Source organism: Scyliorhinus torazame, chromosome 7 (assembly GCF_047496885.1).
Source record: "Scyliorhinus torazame isolate Kashiwa2021f chromosome 7, sScyTor2.1, whole genome shotgun sequence".
NCBI classification, from domain to species: Eukaryota; Metazoa; Chordata; class Chondrichthyes; order Carcharhiniformes; family Scyliorhinidae; genus Scyliorhinus; species Scyliorhinus torazame.
The window spans coordinates 147,103,933-147,131,170 of record NC_092713.1 but is presented as its reverse complement, the minus strand read 5'-3'; the positions used below and the strand labels follow the sequence as shown (position 1 = coordinate 147,131,170).

At 42.7% G+C, this 27,238-nt stretch overlaps 1 protein-coding gene across 4 annotated transcripts in view; it reads right to left on the bottom strand.

Annotated features, from left to right (window-relative positions):
• The window catches only part of astn1 (astrotactin 1), a 4,064,875-nt gene that overhangs the window by 2,364,307 nt on the left and 1,673,330 nt on the right, over positions 1–27,238 (bottom strand). For all 4 annotated transcript variants that reach the window (XM_072511608.1, XM_072511609.1, XM_072511610.1 and 1 more), the window contains 2 exons: positions 24,523–24,669; positions 4,961–5,128 (listed from right to left, as the gene is read on the bottom strand). In XM_072511608.1, the coding sequence (XP_072367709.1) occupies positions 4,961–5,128; positions 24,523–24,669 (315 nt within the window). The remainder of the gene's footprint in view (positions 1–4,960; positions 5,129–24,522; positions 24,670–27,238) is intronic.

Below are 27,238 nucleotides of genomic sequence, written 5' to 3'. Positions count from 1 at the left end.
AAACACTCTCCTGTCATTTGGTAGCACCATCACAAAATCACAGAATTGTTACTGCACAGGAGGAGGCCATTCAGCCCATCGTGACTGCACCAGTTCTCCAAATGAGCAACGTGACTTAGTGCCATTCCTCTGTCTTTTCCCCATGCCCCTGCAGTCAAGTAATCATCTAATGCCCTCTTGAATTACTCGACTGATCACCATTAACAACACTGTAAGGCCCAATGAAATTTACTCTCACAATAGTGGTGGCACAAGTTTCTTGTGTGTTTTGCGAACATGCTATCGACAATAAACATTGGCTGGTTATGAATCCATTTCACAGCTGACCAATCAGCAATGTGGGGTCCAATTTTGCCTCCCTGACTCCTACTGTGCTTCACAGTGCCAGGACCCCGGGTTTAATTCCTGGCTTGGGTCACTCTCTGTGCGGAGTCTGCCCGTTCTCCCGGTGTTTGTGTGGGTTTCACCTGGGTGCTCCAGTTTCCTCCCACATGTCCCGAACGATGTACGTGTTAGGTGAATTGGACATTCTGAATTCTCCCTCAGTGTACCCGACTAGTATGGCAACTAGGGGATTTTCACAGTAACTTCATTGCAGTGCTAATGGAAGCCTACTTGTCACACTAATAAAAAATGTTGTTCAAGTGATGGCATTGCAATATTTTTTCTCTCAACTGATTAAAGTTCTTTGCAAAGTTTTGAGAGATGGACAAATAATTATCAATCAGCAAATAATTTTATATTGTTTGCCATCTACCACTGTAATGTCTTGGGAGTAAGTTTATACCCTGTTCCGGGCAGTCCCAGCAAGTGGAAAGAGAAGTTCCGGCTCAGTTGATAGCCATCAGAATTATGACCATCCTATGTGCTGTCATGAAGGTGGTTAAGGCCATAGATGGAGTGATCACATCGCTGTGAAATCTTATGGATCAGTCCATTCGGAATGTGGGTCAAACTAAGATTGAACAGAATCATGATAAAACAGTGCTTGCTTGACAGTACTCCTCTGCATTAGAGAGAATCTTTCAGAATTCAACTAAAAGTATTACTGCTCACAGAGGTGTGCACTATGATTAGTCTGCTCGCACTCAGCTCAAATCAGATTTTCATTGCTTCTGTTGAGTAGACTTTCTGACGCCAAACTATTTCCTGCTCAATAATGACAATCTAAAAATTATGAAATGTGTCCTTTGAAACAGAGTAATAGTGCCCATGTTGTACTTAACAAGGGCAGCACACACCATACACAACACATTTCTAGCCCTAATCTAATCAATTTGGCAGTGCTGACTAAAGTCTTCCTGTGATATTTTACAAGACAAATGTTCTTAACTCTCATAAAGATATCTGTGGGGCTGGTAATTGGATTATGGACCAGTCAATTCCTGGCAGCAGACGCATTTATCTGCTAACTGTATATTTATTCGAGCTATCAGGATACTTCATTAACGGCCTCCTGGCTACCACTTTTTCACAGATAATTATTTTGTGTTTCACACCAGTAGTTGTTAAATCATTTTCCTGAGGAACAACAGCTTTTAAGTCTACAATCTTGCAGTTTTGTACACATTGTTCCCATTTTTCTACTGACTTCTTATCAATCCCATACCAAGATGTTTGCCTGTATTGATCCACCTATCAATGTAAAACTAACATAGCTTAGCATCATCTGCCATTTCAAAACAGACAATCGAGGGGCATTGGAATAGGAGAAGATTTTGACTTTATTCACTTTGCTTATAAGGAAGGTTCATTGAAAGCCAAAGAATGAACAAAGAAGTAAATGGGGAAATAAACTTTATTAAAAGTATCACATTTATTTCAGAAATTTGTGAATCCATCATTCATGCCAACTTGTCCATCCAGTCCAAAGAATAAGGTGGCAACCTTGGAGCCTGCTGATGAGGAAGTACCACAGGTTGGATAGTTTTGCTTTGTTGACCATGAAGGTTAATTTAATCTGTCACATAAATGAGCTGAACTATTCTAACGTTCTGCCGATCACCCACTATGAACATCAGCTCAGCCAAAACTCTGGGGCAGCCTTTGGATATATTTGGATTGTTCTTACGGCTGTGCCATGTGGTGTCACACCAAAGTTACTGAATGAGAATAATCAGGTAGACGATGTTTGTGCTTCAGGACACCCAGTCCATATTTACATCATACATGCACCCACTCCACACATAAGCAGAGAGCAGCACCAAACAGGGACCAGGATTTTTCCGCATCTCCTTGGAATACCAGCTGCAGGGGATGAAGCGGGCTAAATTAAAGTTCATTGATTATCGATGATTCCAATGGCAGGTGGGACCAAAGATATTACTCAAGATCACTCATTTCAATTGAGTGCCTCTGTTAACTGAGCTACTGTCATGAGTTGTGCACTCCATGGTCGGAATTTTCCGACAATTTCCTGCCGGCGGGATCTTCCAGTCCCGCAGGTGGCAAACCCCCCGTGCTAGGTACCTTGGCAGCAGATGGTGCGGGCCAGGCAAAACCCCATCCATACAATCGGTGGAACTGGAAGATATTTTGCTATTTAGTCTCTCTAATCTGTCAAGGCCCTTCTGCAAAGTTGCTTGATTTCCCCATACCCTGCATGAATTGAATATTTATCCTGAAAGAGGCTCCAGTTTAAGTTATCTTGCACCACTGGATGTATGATCTGCCGTGAAATCAGTTGTGTGGCGGAAATGGCAACCTGGCTATATTTTAGCTTATAGAAGGACAAACCCTAACATCTGCAGTGGCAACTAATCATAGCTTACTGAAAATTAAGTTAAATGATGTACGATGGCTCAGAAAATTGGAGTTTGTTGATTGGGACTTTCTTGACCATCTCAGTGGAAGTTGCACTGTTGACATAGACAAGTAAGTTATGCTCAATATGGAAATTAAATGTTCTGTTGCTCATGGCATATCATTAATAAATTGACATAATTAATTGACAGTTTCAATGTTGTGCTACAAAATTAATAGTTTGCATAATTGCACACATTGGGAATCCATGCACACATTTTAAGTCGCTGTATTCACAGCTCAGTTAGTGAACTATGCATTTCAGTCGTATTCACACTCTTCTTACTTCAAAATGAGTCGTCTAGTTCTGCGTTATAACTTAATAAGGATATTCTATCTCACAATTGTTGATGCAACCTCAAAGTTGACATCAAGTGAAATGTTTGTGACTCAGAAGGTTCAATAGCAGCCAGTTCCTGTGCCATGCACTTGTTCTTGACTCAAACATACTACAGAACTTTCAACAAGTCAATCAAATAGCAATTAAAGGAACATAAAAAGTAATGTACCACAGTTCTTAGAGTCCCACAAAAGGTACCTTTTATTTATTTCTTATTTCTCAGTGAAAACAATTAACAGTTTAATGTAGTTTTATGGGAAATATTTTAAATCCTAAATATGTAACAAAATACATTTGATTATTGCAGAAATGCGAAACAACTGAAGTAGACCAAAATTCTCCTTGCTTGTATTTGAGAGAGCTTGAATGTTTTGAACTCAACTCATAAACACATGTTCCAATTCCAATTCTTTTCCCGCACCTAGTGGTGCACCAAGGCAGACTTTCATCCGTTTCCATCGCTATCAATTCCTGGCACAGGTCATTAATTTATTGTCAGGGGCTTATAACTTGAGGGCTAACACTCTGCTTCGAGCGAGGCTGAACAGGAGTATCTCCTGCTCTTACCACCAGTCATTGGATTTGCAGGATGACATTCAGTTTGTTTGACTTGTTATGGGCCAGGGTTTAGAGAACACCAAAGTATATCAAGGAGTTCACTGGACCCACAACTTTTTATAGATTTTGGCTATCGGGAACACAAGTACAAGTATGATGCAACAGAGATCTAAAGTATTTTTAAAACAAAACAATTTTTATTCTATGAATCCAGTTAACATTTTATAAACCCACAGTAAACATCTTACCAACTACCAACACTGATAATCCCCCAAAAAGATACAGTACTCTATAGGTAACCCTAACTAACTTTCCTAACAACATCCATGAGCCAAAACACTTTTTAACAAAGACAGTAGGTTTGAATTCTCTACAGAAAACAGTTACCACTTTTAAATTATCAAGTGATCTAAACACCTTGTTTAACATACAGAACGAGAGCCCAGTATACATCTGCTTGGTTTGAATGAAGCTCTCCAACTGAAAACAAAACTAAAACACAGAGCCAAAAAAGAGCTTCCAGCTCAAAACAAAAGTAAAAAGCAGAATCACATTCCAGCTCCACCCACACATGACATCACTGCAGCCATTTGATAAAACACACTTTTCTTAAAGGGATTCTCACATGACAGACTGAATTAAGAAAGCATCTTCCTTGGCCATCAAATCCCGGGATGGGACTTGAACCTGGAGCTTCTGGTCGAGAGGCAGGGACGCTGCCCACTGTGCCAGAAGACCATAAAAAACATGTGGAGTACAAAAATTCATAATGTATTTATTGGAATAATCACATCCATAGGTAGAGCAAAATTAATTATCACCGATTTAGCCATTTGCTCTTGAGGGCTAACTTTGCAGGTATACTTGTCATGAATATTCAACAAGAGGTTCTGAAAGACGATCCTCTTATTCTATGTGTGTACACTTTGTCTCTCAATTAATTTCACTCTCAAGGTCGTATTGCATTTGCTGAGAGTCTGAGCCAGGTTAGCTTCTGTATATTGAACAAATGAATAAACTGTTCAAGTCAGGGGAAGGAAAAAAATATATAACCTACCCTGATGTAAGAACTCCCATCAGGTCAACTTATTCTCCTCTTCCACATCTACTTACCAATCTGTCCCCAAAACCCTTCCAGAGACTGATCCATGATAAGTTCTGTAGAGCTTTTGTTGTACAGAAACTTGTTATCAGTGCTTCTAACAGAATGCAAGTCACCACCTCAGAACTTTGAACGTCAGCGATAAAGGTAAGCCTCACCTGTGTCCATGTCACACTCATGCTCACAGGGGTCAGTAAGGCGGCGCCCACATAACTCCATTACCCAGGGACCACTGCTGTTCTGCTGGTGGTAGAGCACCACCTGTGCCGGATTCAACCAGTCGCTGGCGACTAACTGGCTTCCATAAAGCAAGATGAATCTGCTGCCTAAGCAAAGAGAAGAAGCAAGTCATGTCATCAACCTGGTATTGAGATGAAACTGTACCTAAGTGCATTTAAATAATCTTGGATGGCAAAATAAAATTCATTCGTATTTTACTTTAAAAATTCTACTTTGGTGGGAAGGTGTAGCATATTATGTAAAATAGTCAATTTGAACAGTTTACCAATAAGAAATAGAATCAATGGAAAGTTACACAACATTAGTCAGCTGAGTACCTTTTCAATATACACAGAATATGCTGGAGACTAGTGAACCAGCCAAGATGAGTTTCTGCGCCAAATCCTCTTCGGCACATAACATTACCCACCTCTGCCTGTATTCAACCCATCTATCAGTTTATTTTGCATCACATCAGTGATTTGTCACCTCCAGTCTTGTATATTCCGATGCTATTCATATAAGCTTTCGTTGCTCCACCGTCAGTAAACTTTGCATCATCTGAAACCCTGCCATCCATATTCAATCACACATCAAGTCCCACTTACCTATCACTCCTGTCCTCACTGACCTACACTGCCTCCCATTCCTTCATGCTACAATTTACAACTCGTATCATCTTCTTCCAAACTCTCCAGAACCTACCCCTCCCCTAACCTCCCCCGCCCCTACATTAATCCACCCAACACACCGCCTAAGCTCTTCTTTCTTCTGTCACTGGCCTCTGATACATTTCCTCCGTTAGCTATACCATTCACAGCTGTGTTTATAGCTGCCTCGACCCTATGTTCTGAAATTCTATCCTACACTCCCTGCCTCTCCCCTCTTTTGAGTCGTATTACAACCCACCTCAAATACCTCCTTTGTTAACTCAGCATTGTTTATTTGAGTGCACCTCTTTGCGCGGCATGGTAGCACAGTGGTTAGTGGCCAGGGACCCGGGTTCAATTCCCGGCTTGGGTCACTGCCTGTGTAGAGTCTGCACATTCTCCCCGTGTCTGCATGGGTTTCTTCCGGGTGCTCCGGTTTCCTCCCACAAGTCCCGAAAGACATGCTTGTTAGGTGAATTGGACATTCTGAATTCTCCCTCAGTGTACCCGAACAACCGCCAGAGTGTGGCGACTCAGGCCTTTTCACAGTAACTTCATTGCAGTGTTAATGTAATCCTACTTGTGACACTAATAAAAGATTATTAGATTACGAAATAGCTTGGGAGCTTTTTCAACATCAAGGCCAATTTGGGATGGGCAGTAAAATGCTCGCCTCGCCAACAATGCCCACATTCCGTGAACAAATAAAAAAGGCACCATATAAATGCAAGCTGTTATTGTTTATAGGCATCTGCCAAACTACAATATTGATACAATACCCAGAAGCTGATTCTCGGTACATGTGAAGAAATCAGAAATAACCATATTTTAATAAGGATGTAGGAATGCAGCCATTGCATACATCAATATTGCATTACAATAATGTAAATAATTTATATCATCACAAGCCTATATATAGTTTTCAATGGGATGGGGAAAACTTGACATCATTTCTGTATTTCTGTACACGATTTGTACAAGGTACAATAAAGATGCAGTTTATGTGGATTATTTGATGAGTGCTGTATCAGAAACAAATGTAAGGGGTTCCAAAGATGGAACAATGTGGTGTATATACATTCAGACATAAAGCATAAACTCTAGGAAGCAGAATTTTGGGCACTTGGGCACTGAGGGAAATGCCCACAGTAGCGCCTAGGGGGGCCATGGAACGTACCGCTGGCAAGGGCAGTGCCAGCCAACAGTACCCCTGACATCAGGGATGGGTGACAGGGCCAGAGGCCCCCACTGTGCCAGGCACTGACAGGGCCAGGGGTGCGGTGATGGGGCCGGGAGTCGGGGCCTGCAGGGCTAGAGTTCATGGTGACAACCAGAATCATCGTGCAGCTCAGTGGATCTGGTTGGGCATGCAGGCACACACCATGCTAACATGTTGGCCTTTAAACCCCTGCAGACAATGGATATTGGAATTCAACCAGCAATGGTGGCCTTCCTCTTTGTTGTGGCAGCCCTGTGGGATGCCCTGTGGCTGAATGAGCTGGCACTGCTTGAGGAGGAGGAAGAAGCTGCAGTAGCGGAGCGTGCAGCAGCGGAGCGTGCCGCAGAGGATCAGATGGCAGCTGCCAAGGATGGAGAGCCAGTCACCACACAGGCTATGAAGGAGAAGGTGCCACGGAGGCGCTGCATGAGGCCTCATGTGTACCAGCTGGGCCTGTCATTCGAGGACCTGCCGGATTGGCCATACCATCGATGATTCTGGCTGAGCAGGAGACAGTGCGACACATGTGCCAGATCATGGAATGAGGGCAACCATTTCCAGGACCTTCTCCTCTGCCATGGTGAGGGGCCGTCGATTCAGTGGTCCTCCTCCTGGCTCTTTCCGCTCCTGGTCTTCTCTTCGGGGAGGGGGTGGGAAACTGAAACTGACAGTGTTAGACAGTCTGACAAATGCAACCCAGGGATTGGGTAGCTGGTTGCCGCTCTGGGCAGGACACCAGCCACGCCGTCCGGTATGGGTGCCGGCATGTGGTGCAGGTTGGGGGTTCTGCCGCCCTCCGGGTAGGGGGCAGGGTGTCAGGTTATGGGTGTGTGGAACAGGGGTTAGTGTCAGGGGCACAGTGCTGCCTACTCGCGTTGGCCGCCCTGAGGAGGTCGTGCAGTTTTTTTTGGCACTGCTGGCTGGTCCACAGTGCCTCTGCCACCTGAACCCAGACACACCGAATGGTGGTGGCTGGCAGCCTCCTTCCCGGGCTGTGGTACAGGGTCATCCTCCTCTCCTCAACCATGTCCAGGAGGGTCTTCAGATCAGCGTCCAGTTTTGCTGTTGTGCAAGTCCACGAATTCTGCATCTGCATCAACACCTAAGAAACGAAGAATCGCGTCCCATATTTGTAAAGAGGTTTGAGCACACAAAAACACCTAACAACTGCTGACAATGTTAAGACCAGGCAGATCATAATGGCAATTTCAAATAGCATCTGCACTCATGAGGGCTTGTAATGATCTCACCTGCAAATTGCTACTCACAATATTTCCTATCGGCCTGTAGTTGATCCATCAGAATGAACCAACTGTAAGAACCTTGTTTTGCTCAAGTAAACACTCAAATTGGTCAGAACTAATTGCTTTTAAATCATCAAGATCATCTGGAATATTTCATCAAAGAATTACAAAGAAACAAAACAGGAGAGATCTTGAACTATAATTGTTCCAGTGTGTTCAGACGCACCAGGGGCATGTCTCGTGTTCTGTTAACCATAAGCAAATACGATAGATATCTGTTATCAAACTCATTAGGATAAACTCATCCAACTGAAATATGTTAAATGCTGCAGAGTGTTAAGTTCTGTGTTATGGCCGGAGTACAGATGCATATGGAACATCTAGTTCTTTGATTGGTAAGATAATTTATTCTGAAGATTACCACATGGAAAGATAACTAACGAACTATAATACAAACGGTTACTAATAAATAAATTCAGTGAATTCTCCTGGAGCTACTTCTAATGCCACTATCCTCTAGCATGACTCACTACCAACTGCCGACTCTCTCAAGTCACATGGTGGATCGATATGCCACCTTCTGCTCAGAGGTCATACCATAAGACCATAAGACCATAAGACAAAGGAGCGGAAGTAAGGCCATTCGGCCCATCGGGTCCACTCCACCATTCAATCATGGCTGATTTCAACTCCATTTAGCCGCTCTCTCTCCATAGCCCTTAATTCCTCGAGAAATCAAGAATTTATCATCTTCTGTCTTAAGGACACTCAACGTCCCGGCCTCCACCGCCCTCTGTGGCAATGAATTCCACAGACCCACCACTCTCTGGCTGAAGAAATTTCTCCTCATCTCTGTTCTAAAGTGACTCCCTTTTATTCTGAGGCTGTGCCCCCGGGTCCTAGTCTCCCCTGCTAATGGAAACAACTTCCCTACATCCACCCTATCTAAGCCATTCATTATCCCCTCAACCTCCTAAACTTCAATGAATATAACCCCAGGATCCTCAGACGTTCATCGTATGTTAGGCCTACCATTCCTGAGATCATCCGTGTGAATCTCCGCTGGACCCGCTCCAGTGCCAGTATGTCCTGCCTGAGGTGTGGGGCCCAAAATTGCTCACAGTATTCTAAATGGGGCCTAACTAATGCTTTATAAAGCTTCAGAAGTACATCCCTGCTTTTATATTCCAAGCCTCTTGAGATAAATGACAACATTGCATTTGCTTTCTTAATTACGGACTCAACCTGCAAGTTTACCTTTCGAGAATCCTGGACTAGGACTCCCAAGTCCCTTTGCATTTCAGCATTATGAATTTTGTCACCGTTTAGAAAATAGTCCATGCCTCTATTCTTTTTTCCAAAGTGCAAGACCTCGCACTTGCCCACGTTGAATTTCATCAGCCATTTCTTGGACCACTCTCCTAAACTGTCTAAATCTTTCTGCAGCCTCCCCCACCTCCTCCATACTACCTGCCCCTCCACCTATCTTTGTATCATCGGCAAACTTAGCCAGAATGCCCCCAGTCCCATCATCTAGATCGTTAATATATAACGAGAACAGCTGTGGCCCCAACACTGAACCCTGCGGGACACCACTCGTCACCGGTTGCCATTCCGAAAAAGAACCTTTTATCCCAACTCTCTGCCTTCTGCCTGACAGCCAATCGTCAATCCATGTTAGTACCTTGCCTCGAATACCATGGGCCCTTATTTTACTCAGCAGTCTCCCATGAGGCACCTTATCAAAGACCTTTTGGAAGTCAAGATAGATAACATCCATTGGCTCTCCTTGGTCTAACCTATTTGTTATCTCTTCAAAGAACCCTAACAGGTTTGTCAGGCGTGACCTCCCCTTACTAAATCCATGCTGACTTGTCCTAATCCGACCCTGCACTTCCAAGAATTTAAAAATCTCACCCTTAACAATGGATTCTAGAATCTAGCCAACAACCGAGGTTAGGCTAATTGGCCTATAATTTTCCATCTTTTTCCTTGTTCCCTTCTTGAACAGGGGGGTTACAACAGCGATTTTCCAATCCTCTGGGACTTTCCCTGACTCCAGTGACTTTTGAAAGATCATAACTAACGCCTCCACTATTTCTTCAGCTATCTCCTTTAATACTCTAGGATGTAGCCCATCTGGGCCCAGAGATTTATCAATTTTTAGACCTCTTAGTTTCTCTAGCACTTGCTCCTTTGTGATGGCTACCATATTCAACTCTGCCCCCTGACTCTCCTGAATTGTTGGGATATTGCTCATGTCTTCTACTGTGAAAACTGACGCAAAGTACTTATTTAGTTCCTCAGCTATTTCCTTATCTCCCATCACTAGATTACCAGCATCATTTTGGAATGGCCCAATGTCCACTTTTGCCTCCCATTTGTTTTTAATGTATTTAAATAAACTTTTACTCTCATTCCTAATGTTACTGGCTAGCCTACCTTCATATTTTATCCTCTCTTTCCTGATTTCTCCCTTTGTTATCCTCTGTTTGTTTTTGTAGCCTTCCTAATCTTCTGACTTCCCACTACTCTTTGCCACATTATAGGCTTTTTCTTTTGCTTTGATGCATTCCCTAACTTCCTTTGTCAGCCATGGCTGCCTAATCCCCCCCTCTGATAACCTTTCTTTTCTTTGGGATGAACCTCTGTACTGTGTCCTCAATTACTCCCAGAAACTCCTGCCATTGCTGTTCTACTGTCTTTCCCACTAGGCTCTGCTCCCAGTTGATTTTCGTCAGTTCCTCCCTCATGCCCCTGTAGTTACCTTTATTGAACTGTAACACCTTTACATCTGATTCTACCTTCTTTCTTTCAAATTGGAGATTGAATTCTACCATATTATGATCACTGCCTCCTAAGGGTTCCCTTACTTTAAGATCTTTAATCAAGTCTGGCTCATTACATAACACTAAGTCCAGAATATACTGATAACTGTATACACTGATAGATAACTATACACATTGGTCTGCACATGCATATCACCATATCCCCCTTCCTTTGGAAGTGTTAACATTTACAAATGTAACTGTGCTTTACAAAACATGACATGCTAACTTTAGTCATGTACTGTACACAGTTCACCACAAATTCAATCTGTCAGGTTTACGTCGTAATCTGGTTGATCTCCTGAGCAATGGCTGAGTAGGCAATCGTGTTCCACCTTCATCTGTTGTTGATGTTCCTGCTTGTTCTATATTTATTGCTGTGGATATTTCTCTGATGGCTGGCTCTGATGCGTGGTCTGTATCCTCTTCAACTCTTCTGCTGGATTCAAAAAAAGGGATGTTAAACTTTCAACAGAGCTTTCGGTTTCTTCGCAAGACTCAGCCATCCTCAGTGATGACGAGGACGAACATGGACCTGCCTGTTGCAAAACCTTTGCAAGCCTTACCCAATTGTTTCCATTGGCATCCTCCAATCTAGCAGTGTCACCTGGATGCAGGCTGGAGCTTCCTTGCAGATCCGTCATAAAATCCTTTTTTGAAGAAGCAGTTTCCACTCCAGTCCTTGATCCACAGGGTGAGTTGCAATGGAAGGTAGGGTCGTTCGTAGCTGTCTATTTCTTAGCAGCTGTGCTGGTGACAGCCCATTGAAAAGTGGTGCAGAACGATAGTTCAAAAGTGCCAGACACCTGTCTTCCTGGCTGTCAATGGCTTTTTTCAGCAGCTGTTCGACAATGCACACGCCTTTTTCTGCCTTCCTGTTTGACTGGGGATAAAAGGGACTTGAAGTAATGTGCATAAAGTCATAACAATGGGCGAACTCAGTCCTCTCATAGTTTTTGAAACAGAGACCATTGTCAGACAAGATAGTGTTTTGTATGCCATGCTGGGCAGAAATCCCTTGCACATGTTGGATGACATACCGAGCAGCCGAGTTTGCTAGCTGCTCTATCTCTGGGTAATTAGATAAGTAATCGATGATTTTCCATTGAAGTGAGAAAGATCCATGCCCCCCTACTGCCAAGGAGTTGTGATGACTTCACCGATGTGCATTGGCTCTTTGCTCTGTTTGCACTGGAACTTTTGACAAGTGCCATAGTTGTCAACCATGATTGCAATGTCTTAGCCAATAAATTGTGTCCCTGGCCCTGCGCTTGCACTTCTCAATGCCCAGCTGCCCTTCATGGAGCTCCTTGAGCATGAGCGGCCTCAAAGAATGCGGATCACAATCCTGTGCTGTCACAGCAGAAATCCATCTGCCTCACTCAACCCTGCCCTCATATTGTAGGAACCCAAGCAGAAACCCTTAGGCCATCCCTCATGGAGATGCTTGGTTACTTTCTGTAGGACTATGTTCTTGGTTGTTTCTTCCTTTGTTAGGTGCGACTTCACATCAGAGACAGGAAGAGATCCAGCGACATGATCGACATGGACTTGTAAGCCCTCATCAACCAGGTGTACCTCTTTAATGCCCATGGCTCAAGAAAGCGTATCAGAGACAGTGAGGTGTGTGCCTGGTGTAAAGAATAGGTTGAAATCATCATGTTGGAGTTTCATCAACATGCACTGGATCTCAGGGACATTTTGCACAAATTCTATACAATGGAGACGAGTGGCCTTTGGTCAGTCTCCACAAGAAAACATCAGAAGACCATACACATAATCATGGAATTTGTCCAAATCATTGACTAACCCAAAGCATTCTTTTTCAATCTGCGCATATCTGTGCTCCATCTCTGACATTGCTTGGGACGCATATGCCAGCTGTTGTCTGCACTCTGCTGCAGTAACCGCTCCTAGGCCATCCTTAGATGCATCGGATGAAATTTTGGTCTTTTTTGCAGGGTCAAAAAACGCTTGAACTGGCACTGCAGTCAAGGAGATTTGCAATACTCACCACTCCTGCCCATGTCTGGGAAACCATTGAAACACTACGTCCTTTTTTATCATATCTCGTAGGTGAGAGGTTTGGATGCGAGGTTGGGAATAAAATTGCCAACAAGTTGATCATCCCCAGGATCCGTAGGATGCCTTTTTTATCTGTGGGACGTGGCATTGTAAAATGAGCCTTTATCTTCTCATTATTCTGCCGCACACCTTGTGCAGAGAGCCTGTCCCTCAGAGGGAGATGCTGTCAACCCCACTTTGACATTTGCTTTATTAAGCTTCAGGCCATTTTACCCTCTCCTTTGTAAGACCTTGAGAAGCCTTCTGTCATGCTCGTCGCGAGTGGACCCCCACATTATTGTGTCATCCACATAGACTTGGACACCTGGTAAGCTTTTGAGTATATGTTCCATGGCACGATGGAAGATCTCTGATGCAGAGATTATGCCAAATGACATCCTCAGGAAACAATGGCGCTAAAAGGGTGTGTTAAACGTGCACAGCTTTGTACTCGCTTTGTTCAGCTTGAGCTGCCAGAAACCTTGTGACACATCCAACTTGTTGAAACATGTCGCTCCAACCATCTCACAGGTTATTTCTTCCCTCTTCCGAATTGGGTAGCGCTCTCTGTTGATGTTAAGGTTCAGGTCTTTGGGATTCATGCATATCCGTAGGTCATTATTCCGCTTTTTTACGCACACCATAGAGTTAACCCAGTCAGTAGGTTCCTCTCTGTGCCTGATAACTCCTAGAGCCATCATTCTGTCCAACTCAGCCTTCAGTTTGTCCTTCAGTGGGGCAGGCAATGTCTCGCTGTGTGTACAACTGGCTTCACATTCTTCTTCAACTGGATGCGGTACGTGAACGACAGAGTACCAAAGTTTTGAAATATGTCCGGAAGGTCCTTTATGATGGATTCTACCGATGTGTGCTGGCAGGGTGCCATGTTTTCTGCATTGTAAACCCGCTTAACGTGCCCAAGCGCTTCACACCCTTCCACTCCTATGATGGATTCGTGCTCTGTCTCCACTATGGAAAATGTAATAATACACGTTCTGTCTTTAACAGTTACTGCGAGTTCACATGTTCCTAATGCTGTGATCTGATGACCATTATAGTCCTTCAGTAATACTGACCGACAAATCATTTTCAGTTTCATCTTTAGCATTTTTAACACAGACAAAGTGATAAGGTTGGCCTTTGCTCCAGTGTCGAGCTTGCATTTGATTAGTGTGCCATTAACCATCAACGGAATCATCCATATATCTTCTGTGGTATTTGTCATGATATGCACTCATGCACATAATGAGATACAGACAGACAGTGACAAACACCCAGTACAGCTAATCAACACACAGGACAGAACACAACCAATCACCAGGCAGAACACTAGAAGGTGGTCCCCAACTATAAAACACACGAGGCATCAACACTCTGCCTCTTTCCACTGGTGATAACTGTAGTGACAGCTAGAGTGTATATATCAGTTAGCACCTTCTACACGTGGCTCAGAGCTAGTCTGGTCTAGTTAGTTAAAACAAGCATGCTCAGATTAGTAGAGTGTCAAACCCACAGCGAACTGTGTGCACTGCTTAACAAGTTCAATAAAACGTATTGAACTAACATCAAAGTTTGGAGTCTACTTTCAAGTACAACTGCATCCAGTTGCAGTCTGTGTTACCCCAGGGTGATCAACACAACAGTATTTGCATCTGCATCAATATGGCTACAAATGGTAAGAAAACATTAGCCATTTTGGCTGTTCGGACGACTCGTGTCCTCAGTCAAATTCATGTCCACAGCAGCCAGGTCATTGATGCATATCTCATTAACTTGGTTAACTGGTCCTGTTTGGTCAACTGTCGGATGTGAGAAACATTGCCTTGCAAAGTGATTTGTTCTTCTGCACTTGTAACACACCTTCCGAAGTGCAGGACATCACCGTGGCAAATGTTGATTACCGCATTGCAGGCACAAAATGGTATATCCAGTCGACCGCTCAAAATGGCCACCCGCACTGTGACCACATTTAATTTTTAACTGTGTCATAGTACTTAAGGTGCTGGCATCTTCTGCCACATTGGTACCAAAATGTTTCAGATTGAGCACGCTAATCTACTATGTAGCTAACTTGCAGGCATGACAAATATTAACAGCGTTTTCCAGTTGAAGCTCATCTTCCCGTTATCGTCTCTCACGTACCTTATCATTTGATATCCCAAGCACTGTCTGATTGCGGATCACCGATGATTTTAAAGTACTAAAATTGCAGGACTGCGCCTTAACCACAAGTCGGTTAGAAAACTATTAAATGATTCGCCCATTGAGTGTGCGTGCAAAATAGATGACACTCAAAAGTTTCCTTTTTCTTTCAACATCAATAGCGATCAAAGTACTTTACTACTTCATTTTAGCTCTTGCTTTCCACTTCAATGTCGAAATCGAAGGTAATTTAAATGTCTATTGCTTAAGGACCTGCTACCGTGAACAGCAATGCAATATGCCTCTCATCAGGTTCTACCTGCAGGCCAAGGGCTACAACATAGAGTCCGAATTGATGCTTAAAAACACAATAATTCTCATCTACATTACCGATGACTTGAAGCTGGTGGGATGCCTCTAAACCTTCCATCCCTATGTTAACAGTCTTTCCTTGCTTTGAGTTCCAGTTGGCCACAGTTTACCTGGTAGGCGGAAGAATTTTCTCCTTTCTTTCTTCAGCCTGCTTCGTCCCGTCTTCTCCGTTGTTATCTTGAATTGTTCAACACTCTTGGTACCATGCTATTTCTGTGTTATGGCCGTGGTAATGATGCACTCAGAACATTTAATTCTTTGACTTGTAAGATCATTTATTATCAAGATTAACACGTGGGAAGATAATTAATGAACTGTAATACAAACGGTAACTAATAAATGAATTCAGTGAATTCTCCTGGAGCTACTTCTAATGCATTGTCCTCTAGCATGACTCACTACCAACTGCCGACTCTCTCAAGTCACATGGTGGATATGTATCGCCACTGGCTAGTCGGAGGTTGTTCCGATAACTATATACATTGACGTGCACATGCATATCACCACACATGTAAACACTTAGGACTAGTCAGTCCCAAGAAACAGTCAACATGTGTACACAATTGGGGATATCGTACCTTGTCCTGTGCCAGACAGAGTGTAGAAAATGTAATATAATCCGAACAACATTATTGAAAGGCCTTTTAATGCATTTACAATGTCTGTCAGTTAGACTCTGATAAAAAAATATATTTGCTTTCATCAGGTGAGGGACTGATTTTTCCCATACATGATGAATTTAAAAGGCTATGAGCAAACATTAATGCAGTCGCTGTTGGTTCAAAGGACGCGGAGAGATTTTATCAGACTAAACAGTTGGGGTCTTGCAATCAATTTGATGAGGCAGTTTACAGTCAAATGCCTGCTTACTTTTGAGGAATGCATCTGCGCAGTCATAGGCACACATTAGACATTTCAAGCATCCATGGGCCTCTGTATAGATTAGGGGAAAATGGTGATTTTCATGTCCCAATCTAAAGCTTACAGATTACATTTTGTGTATTTGTGAGACTGACGTGCTATTTCCCAGTTGAACAACATCTCCAATCTCCTAATCCCCAAAACCTATTGTTGATTGGGAAGAATCACACTGAAGGTACAGATTACAGAGTACTGAATTCTGCAGAAGAGCAACCCAAAAAAAATCTTTAGTATTCAGGTACATTTTGGGACCAGCCCTATGGGTAACTATATAAATCACAGAGCCAATGTTTAGTAAACATCTAGGTGACATATGATGATGCTCTCTATTTTTAGGAATTGTAATATTAACATCAACATTAAAAATACATAACAGCAATGGACATACATTTTCTACTGGATTAGTGCATTTAATAATAGCTATTTACTGGCATAAGCCTACACATTTAAGATTCATCAATGACAAATGATAGGGTTAGATGAATTAATTTGGGAGGAAGTTGTTATGGAGCATAGACACTGACGTGGATAAGTTGGGTTGAATGGCCTGCTTTGTATATAAGATATTGGAAGCTTTATATTAAACATAAAATGCTGATTTTGCAGAACAGCTATAACGAAATAGAAGCAGATGATTGATATTCCAGCTCTGCATAAATCTTTGTCAGGACCAAAAACCTATTTATTCATAAATGGCATATTTTAGCAAGGTTGGAAAAATGAGAGAGAAAAGGGGTAAAAGGGAAAAGCAGCAGACATGTCAATCACAGGGAGGCCGAGGATCAGTGGACTCACATGTAAACTAACTGCTTTGGGATGTTTTCCTGTGTCAGTGTTGGGACCTTTGCTCTTCCTGATGTATTTAGGCGGTGGCATGGTGGTAATGTCACTGGAAACCAGAAACTCAGGGTACTCTTCTCGGGACCTGTGTTCAAATCCCACCGCTGCGGGTGGTGAAATTTGAATTCAATAAAAATCTGGAATTAAAAGTCTAATGATGACCATGAAACCATGTCGATTGTCGTAAAAAAACGCATCTGGTTCACTAATGTCTTTTAGGGAATGAAATCTGCCATCCTTTCCTGGTCTGGCCCACATGTGACTCCAGATCCACAGCAATGTGGTTGACTCAAGGGCAATTAGGGATGGGCATTAAATGCTGGCCTAGCCAGCGATGCCCATGCCCCATGAATAATTATAAAAATAATTAAATAACCTAGCTCTTGGTGCAAAGTGCACAGTTTCTGAATTTGCTGATGACATGAAGCTTGGAAGCACTGTGAACTGTGAAGAGGACATAGACAAGTTGTTGGAATGGATGGGGAGATAACAGAAGAAATTCAATGCAAAGAAGAGAGAAGTGATTGGTTTTGGTAGAAAAAAAATGGAGAGACAATATAAAAGAATGGGTGTAACTCGAAACAGGGTGCAGGAGCATAGAGACCTGGGGGTTTCTGTACATAAGTCATTGAAGGTGGCAGGACAGGTTGAGAGAGCAGTTGATGAAGCGTATAGTATCCTAGGCTTTATTAAAAGGGGCATAGGGTACAAGAGCAAGCAAGTTATGTTACACTTGTATAAAACACAGGTTTGGTGTCAACTGGAGCATTGTGTTCAATTATAGGCTCCACACTTTATGAAATTTGTGATGGCATTGGAGTGAGTATAGAAAAGATTAACAAGAATGATTCCAGGGATGAGGAAATTCAGATAGATAGATTGGAGAAGTTGGGACTGTTCCTTGCAGAGGAGTAGGTTGAGTGGAGATTTCATGTAAGTAGTCACAATCATGACGGGTCTGGACACAATAGATGTGGAAAACTGTTCCCACTTGTGAAAGGATCGAGAATGAAAGGGCAATTAAGGGTCTTTTCCCACTTCCACTGGCATTTTACCAGTGCAGGTGGGTCCTCCAACACATGGGGAGGCCGCCCAGTGAACCTTGCGGGCTTGGTGTTTGCCCCTACATAACAGGCACTCTGTGGTCCATAGACGGGTCCTTGGCAGCAACACTCACCCCACAGCAACACTCTTTCCAGCCTTACCAGCCCGCAGCAGCCCCCCCCCCCTCCCCCAACCCCACCTCCATCGCCAGGGCTTTGCACATTTTGCAAAGAAGAGCAAGGTTTATGAAATGAGGCTGTATATTTATAATACCTCACCAATGGGATGGCCTGGGATTAAGAAATTTGTTTTTAACATAAAATATATATATATTAAATGATCAGGCTTCAGTTTCTACTGCTACAAAAATTCTGGGTGCAGAATAGGGGTTTCCCAGAAATGCTAAACATGTCCTATTTATCCAGTTTTCTCCAAGATTCCTCCAGTTTCTGAAAATGGTTTTCCGGGAACAATACTGGAATTACAAATGTCACAACCACTAAAATGTATAATTTGGGGAGTGTGGTCATTCCTCAAAGCCCCATTAAATTATCAAGACATAATGGGAGTGAAAAAAAACTGAAGACAACAGAGAAAGGAAAGGAAAGAGGTGGAGAGTGACGCCATATGCACAGAATGGACTATGAAGTAATCCGAAGTGCAAAGTTAGTGTGGGCACAATGATTATTTGCTAATTGATTTGGCATGCATGATTATGGGAAGATTTAATGAAATTTAAGTCACAGTTTCTCTGTCTCCCTGGCATCGATTCTCAGGGCTGTTCGCTTGAGTAAATATAAGTAAGAGTAAATATCTATCACCGTTCCCTACAATCTTCCCATCTACACCAACAGAGCACCGTTGCCCTGCACTCGACTGGCCTGATTTATTTCTCTCTCTTTCGCTCCATTATTCAACTAAAATATATGAGAGCAGAAAGAGATCCCAACCCTAAATCACTTTCATTGAATGGCATCACTTCATTGACAAGACATTTTGTTGGCAGTTGTCCCAACTCTGATTCTGATTGATGCATTTGCATTCAGCATATCTGTCGACACATTCATTGGCTACCTTGGACCCTTTTGAAACCCTTTAAATACCACTGACAGAATATGCTTCCTGCCCTTAATGCATGCTCAACTGTACAAGGTTGAAGACAAAGCACCGGCTGAAGCATTGAGCTCCAAAAATGCAGTGTTGATGTCAAATCAATGGTGCACATTGATTTACATCATTATCTGCTTGCTCTGCCTACATCTAGCAAATGTGAGGTGTATACAATTCACCAACATTAAGTCTTGTGCTTATCACATCAGATATGTACTGCAGATCCCATTTTAGATCGTCAAGCGCCTCATAGTGCACCAAACAAACAGGTGTTAACAAGCCCAATTTCAAATCCACAGAATGCATATAGTGCAGAAGGAGGCCATTCGGCCCTCAGGTCTGCACTGACGCCCTGAGAGAGCACCATACCTAGGTCCATTCCTCTGCCCTATCCCTGTAACCCCACCTAACCTGCACATCTTTGGACACTAAGAGGCAATTTTAGCATGGCCAATCCACCTAACCGTCACATCTTTGGACAGTGGGAAGAAACCAGAGCACCCGGAGGAAACCCAGGCAGACACAGGGAGAACATATACATTCCACACAGTCACCGAAGGCCAAAATTAAATCTGGGTCCCTGGTGCTGTGAGGCAGTTGTGCTAACCACTGTGCCATCGTGCCACCCCATAGTCTTCATATACATTGCTGGTTTGCCAAAACTGTTGGGGAAACCAGTTGCAATACACTGCAGAAATTCTTTCCTATTTTCCCTTCGGCTCCAATAATTACCATATTATCCCAGCTGACACTGTCTGTTATCCCTACAGTTATTCTGCATAAATTTGATATCTTAGCCAACTGACATTTGACCCCTCACAAAGCTCCAGCTTTCTCATCTTGTCTGTCAAGCTGAATTTGTTGAGTTTTCTATCTAAATAAATCAGTTCTGATGAAGAATCAGATGAAAACGGTAACTCTGTTTTCACTCCCTGCAGATGTTGCCAGACCTGCTGAGATTTCCGGAATTCTCTGTTATTTCAGATTCCAGCATCCACAGCATTTTACTTATTACTTTCGTATTCTTGGTCACGCTTCTTCTGCTAACATTTGCTATCATAAACTGTCTGCCAATATTTTAATTTGTGTGGCATAACTTTCATAATTTTACATTGTTCATGCACTAACCAAATAATTCAAATTGCCTTAAAAACAAAACTGCCACATTGCACACAAAATAATTATTAATGCCTAAAAATAAGATTCAAAGCTAAAGCAGAACAATTAAAAAAGTGACATATGTCGAAACAACATGGTTAATTCTATTCATTGAATTTTCTTCTGTGTGGCTTTAATACCGCCAATAAATTGTTTGCTTCAAGCACTAGTCCATCGCAAAAGCCTGGACTTTGATTGGGTAATTCTACTTCAGTGTAGACAAGGGAATTTCACTCACGTCTGTAGCAAATTAATGTGTGCAGAATTTTCCAGTATAAGACCATAAGACATAGGAGCAGAATTAGGCCACTCGGCCCACCGAGTCTGCTCCGTCATTCAATCATGGCTGATATTTTCTCATCTCCATTCTCCTGCCTTCTCCCCATAACCCCTGATCCCCTTATTAATCAAGAACCTATCTATCTCTGTCTTAAAGACACTCAATGAATTGGCCTCCACAGCCTTCTGCGGCAAAGAGTTCCACAGATTCACTATCCTCTGGCTGAAGAAATTCTTCCTCATCTCTGTTTTATAGGATTGTCTCTTTAGTCTGAGATAGTGTCCTCTGGTTCGAGTTTTTAAACAAAATGTTTTCTATGTCCGTACATCGACAGAAATTAATTGACAGAAGGATGAATCTATTCATCCTGTGAGGATTTGCTCGTAACTTTTCCCCAAAGGCTTGGAAAGAAATTGAAAATTTTATTTTCAAAGTTTTATTTCAATAATATGATGAATTTATGTCATTGCAATAATAGCAATATTTATGATCTCTTAAAGGGGTAGAAAATGGTCTTGTGATGCAATGGGTAGCGTCCCTGCCTCTGAGCCAGAAGCTCCAGGTTCGAGTTCCACTCCATATGATTCGATGGCCAAGGAAGGTGCGTTTGTAATGCGGTCACATAGGTTGAGTGTCAACATGCAAATCCTTCCAAACATGCCAATAGCTGGTGGTAAGAGTGTGAGAGACTCCTGCTCAGCTACACTTGACGCAGAGTGGCGCACCTCGAGCTGTAAGTCCCTGCTGACAGATTAGCGACCTATTCCAGGAGTTATTAGTTATGGAAACAGATGAAATTCTGCTTTAGTGCACCAATAGGGGAGGGAAGAGAATTAGAACAGTGTAGAAATGCATCTTATACAGTGTTCCAAAATGGGCGGTATTGGCTTGGTTTGGCCTCCCTCTTATACATTGTGCCTGATGTTCAGTTTCTTTGCAACCTAAGATGAATTTATACCCAAAGCAGTCTAACAATCATGCATTTTGAAAGATTATTACAATTCAACAGATTGGGAAGATCAAAGGACATGAATTGAAACTATGTAAGATTAGAAGACTTGATGTTAATCATTTATTCTTTTCCCAGTGCCTCTGGAATATATTGGTGGCAAGGAAAAGTGGGTGTTGATTCTCTGCATGCATCCAAAAGTGAACTGAACAAGTTCTTGACTGGGATTCAGATGGAAGTCAAGTTTCTTCATTCGTAACCCTCTGGGTATGTGATCTCCTGGACTAGCTTTGATCGCCTGAGCAGCGTGGAAGATAAATTTTCCATGGAATTTCTTTCCCTGGGATTTTCGATCCAATCAATTACAAATCCTTAGATCATCAATGCCTTCAATAAAGAAGCAGAATTTTTATTTTTTATATCCATTCACAGGATGTGGGTGTCGCTGGCTGAGCCAACATTTATTGCACATCCCTGAGGGTATTGAAGAGTCAGCCATGTTGCTATAGGTCTGGAGTCATTTGTAGGCCAGACTAGGTAAGGACAACAGATTTCCTTCCATAAAGGGCATTAGTGAACCAGGTGGGTTTTTACAACAATCGACAATGGTTTCATGGGCATCATTGGACTTTTAATTCCAGATTTTTATTTAATTCAAATGTCATCATCTGCCATGGCGGGATTCAAATCCGGGTCCCGAGAGCATGACTCTGGCGTGCCGGTTTACTAGTCCAGTGACAATACCACCAAGCCACCGCCTCTTCAGATTTAAATGCTTTAGCACAATAGCAGAAAGATAGAAGTTATCTATTGCTGTGGATAATATTGACCAGAGAATGCACAATAGTTTGGGGAAGGAGACCAATGATGAGAACATCTGAGTGGATGTTGCACTTATGACTCGAAAGGAGCCAACAGCAGTTTGGATCCCAGACTTCTCTTCTCCCCTCTACCTCATGAAACTGTGAGAACTTGCTCTCCTGTCAATACTTCTCATCCTAAAACCCAAATCTGATTTACTGTCATCAAAATCCCATTTGTATAGAAATACATATTTTTAATCTGTGCAAAAGCATTGCAGTCAAGCCCTCATGTTGGAATTGTGCTGTCTATCACTGTGGGTGTGCCATCATTAGATATTTCAACATGTTTTGCACAAGGTAATGAATGCCAGAGGCAGCCAATGGGATTTTGATTCCTCCTACACCTCAGTTTGAGTGTAAAAAATTAATTTGCTGATTTCATGATTGCATGTCTCTTCTGTGGTCCTAAAATGTGTTAATATCTATTGAATAAGCAGGCACTTGGCCCTCCAATTTTCCATTTTAAATATATATCAATGTTTGCACCTCCATGTAATTCTCTTGCATGAACAAAACTTACTTCTGAAAAGAACGTTCTCCACTTTTTAGTCATCGACCTTTACAGCATGGAAACAGGCCCTTCGGCCCAACTTGTCCATGCCGCTCAGTTTGAGCCCTTGGACATTTTTGAGGCTAAGATCAATAGATTTTTAATCAGTAGGGGAATAGGAATGTGAACTTAGTGAGTGTTATATCAGCCATCATCTTCTTAAATGGCAGAGCAGGCTCAAAGGTCAGAATGTCCTCCTCCCGCTCCCATTTCTTATGGTCCTATATTTTATATTCTTATAAAGACACAACAGGACAAGCACAAGAGATCTCTGAGAATTTAATGGACTCACTGGTTAGGGTGAGAAGACATTTAAAAAATAAACCCAACAATATCCAGCAACACTCAGAATTACCCATCACTGTCAATCAACAATTAATTTTTTTCATGCATGTATTCTTCATTTGGTTATGAATTAAAATGCAGATAATTCAACGCATCCTCAAATGCTAAATTATACTGGGATATGGGACTGGATTTTCCCACAGGCCCAAGGCCTCAGTCTCAGGAACAAATAGGTCCCAAACCCGCACTCTTCAGCAATGAAACCAACTGTGTAATCTTCTGGGCCTTCATCCTAATTGGTCGCCTTCACATTCGCCATAGTATTAAGAGCAACAGGTGAACTCTTAATGCCCAGTCAGAGGGCCAGTAGCTCTGAAGCCTTGGCAATCCCATTGGAGGGACAGCTGAATGCTGCTGAGGGAAGTTGGAGTCCACGACGGTGTCTCAATAAGGAGGGTCCCTCACTGGCAACCTATGGAGGCTGCACTGAATACACTTGAAGCTGATAGGCACATTGGATGGAGAGGAAAGACCACCTGTAGGCCCATTTGCTGACAGAGCTGCAGCCTTTCATCCCTGCAGCCCCATCAATAGGCCATGGAGCCTCTGGATCCAATGGCCACTTGGCCTAGGCTGCCTCCAGAAGGTGCCACAACTATGTGGGCGGCCACACCATGCAATGGGGAGAATGCTTCAGCTTTGATTTGAAAAAACACAGCTCAAAATGGTTCCCACGGTGGGGTCTTTCATTGGATTGATTAGTGGCCCACGGAGTGGACAGTGATTCATTTCTGAACCTATCCCCGGGAAAACCTTCCCAACATGGTTCCACGCTATGTTTCCAGCTGCCCCACCTCCAAATCTATCTGCAGGCAACTGGGAAAATCCAGCCCGTGGTTCCACAACCAATGCACCAATAATATGTCTGCCCTACATATCATCCTCCAATGCACCGAACCAACAATAGATTTTTTGTACTTACCATCTGCAATGAGATGTTCTGGGACATGAAGAACAACCTTGACAGACAAAGGACAGGTCAGGTGGGAGCCGTAAACCAACCCAATCACACAACCAACCACACTTATCAGTGTAAGGGTGGTTTTATTGATAGGGCTGCGGGGAGAACCTGCAAACAAGAACAAGAGGAAACAAATGTTCATTACCAATGTGAACAAATCTGCACAGATTTATGTTCTGAAATTTCGGAAGATAATGAATGATTATTTGTTACGGAGGGCACGCTGCAGTAACTTGCACATGGGTGCTTATCAATGTTTTCTTCAGTATGAACATCTGAGCAAAATCTGCCAGATTGGCACATTCACTGCCCAATTTGGACCTCGACTTTGCAAACCAGCAATGTTCTTTGATTAGTATCCAGCCTAGGCTAAGTTAACTCTGTAGGTGTTGTTCGTTGGGCAGCTACAGCATCGCTAACCTATAGGAGGAGAAAATGTCAGGCAGTATTTCTCCTCCTAATTGCGATCTAGTGACTCTTTCTGAAAAATGTGCAGACGGGAATAGTTCATCTATGATGCCCAACCATCAAACTATTTTATCTTACCCCAGCCTGAGTCAGTGCCCTCAGGGGTGGAGCAGAGGAGACAACTAATCAGTTGTCAAAATTTAATGTACTTCATTGCGATTTTCCAATCAATCCAAGTGTTCGATTCTACCTAGAGAGGTTTGTGAAAAATCATTTGCTCTTACTTCAAGGACCTTCAGAAGTTTCTCCTGCACTGAAATGGTGTGTACGTGAGGCAACATTATGTGTTGGCAGGAAATACTGAAGGCACCTTTTCTGTATGGTTGATAATGTCTGTTAGCATTCCAGTTTCACTTGTCTCGAACAAGTTTGTTTCTACCCCATTGTAGGTGTTCATATTGACTAGACCAGCAGAAATTAATGCTATGATGTAATTTCAAAATATGCACTGTAATATTCAGTTCTGATAATAACAAAAAAAAACAGGCTTTTAAGTACAGTTCAGAAGCTTTCCAAGATTTCACAACAGTTCCTCCTACAGCGATGAGACAAATATCAGCCATGATTGAATGGAGGCGCAGACTCGTTGGGCCGAATGGCCTAACTCTGCTCCTATATCTTATGGTCTGATGGTTATGGTCCAACACACAGCAGCTCAGATTGCGGCAGCATATAGCAGCAAGTTTCTGCAATTACAAACATGTTGGCCAAACCTTTCAGATGGGCCAGAAGTGGTGTAGCCCAGAGCAAAAATGGAAGGTGGCGGTGGCCACTTAACAGGCCACAGACAGGGCCACTGTATAATTTCCCCCAATCAGGGGCCAATAGCTCAGCAGTGCCACCATGAGTCGGCAATATATCATGTCGGCAGATTGGCCAAAATGTTCCAGCAGTGGGATTTTCCAATCTATCCCCGCCTGTTATAACCTGCCTACTTACTATTGGCTGGGGACTAATGACAATCCCACAATCCTGTGGGAGTATGAGCTTCCCCAATGAGGGGGGCGGAGAAACCATTAGTAAACTCCTAGTATAAATAAAGCTGGCCAGTTCAGGAACCAGCAGGAAGGAGTATGTAGCAAGGGAAGTTACCGCTACTGTTATATATATATATGTTATTGTAAATAAATGTTATTACTTTGTATCCTTAAAACTCGTGCTGGATTCTTCGTGGCCCTCAAAAAACCGCCCCACCATGGGTTCCCCAGCAAGCGGAGAGCGCAAACAGGAAAATCCGTTGACAGCGGCAGGACTGGAAGATCCACCGCTGGCCAAAGGAGGGCCACCTCTGGAAAACATGTTGTGAGGTGGGAGGACAATCCCACCCAAAGTTCTTCTTGGCATCTTTCTCTGTCATTTTGAGAGCCCTCCAACCTTGTAGCCCTTCCCCAATTGCCTCGGGTAAATAAATCCTTTGTAAGATTATTTAATGACTCAAAACGCTTACGTAGTTTGAAAATATTGAATTGGAAAAAGATCTATTCGTGTTCAGGACTATTGTGAAACATTTTTGGTTCCTAACAGTATCTTAACCTTTCAGTTAGTATGAATTAATGCATCTTATTCTTAGCTAACCCTTCTTCAACAGGTAAAGCATCTGTGCTGCCAGTCCAGATGTAACAACATTGCAGAAAGGTATTAGCAAGAGTCTTAGATGTAACATGCATATTTCGCTTTTAAAATATGGCATTTGAGACGTGAGCTGATAATTTCATGAAGGTTTGTCAATTAGTCAGGGAAATCTTACAATTTATATTCAGAGCAAACATTATCATTTTAATAAGAAATACGCCAGTGTGACAGCAGCCTGCACCATGTTAGCCCAATACAGGGAAATCACTCAGAAAAGGAACATTAAGTATAATGTCAAACACATTTTAATAAGCATAATCAAGAGCAAATCAATCCATCTGTTTGTTTAAGGTTAATATGTTATGAAGATATTCTGAAATCACCTACTTAAACAGCACAGCCTGGTCTAATATACCCTCCTCCAGTTTATCAAGTTTATAGGGCAGGATTTTTCCTGTGAGGTTCAGGACTCCGCTGCGAGGCTCAAATGGGGCTCAGAAGCCCCACACTGTCTGGGGAACAGCCGCCAGCAGTGATTTTCCCCAATTAATGGGCAGAGAGCAGCCTGACCATCCAATTAAGGCTGGTGGGAAAGCTCTTGAACTGGGAGGGCCAATAGATGGCCCTGCCCCAAAAA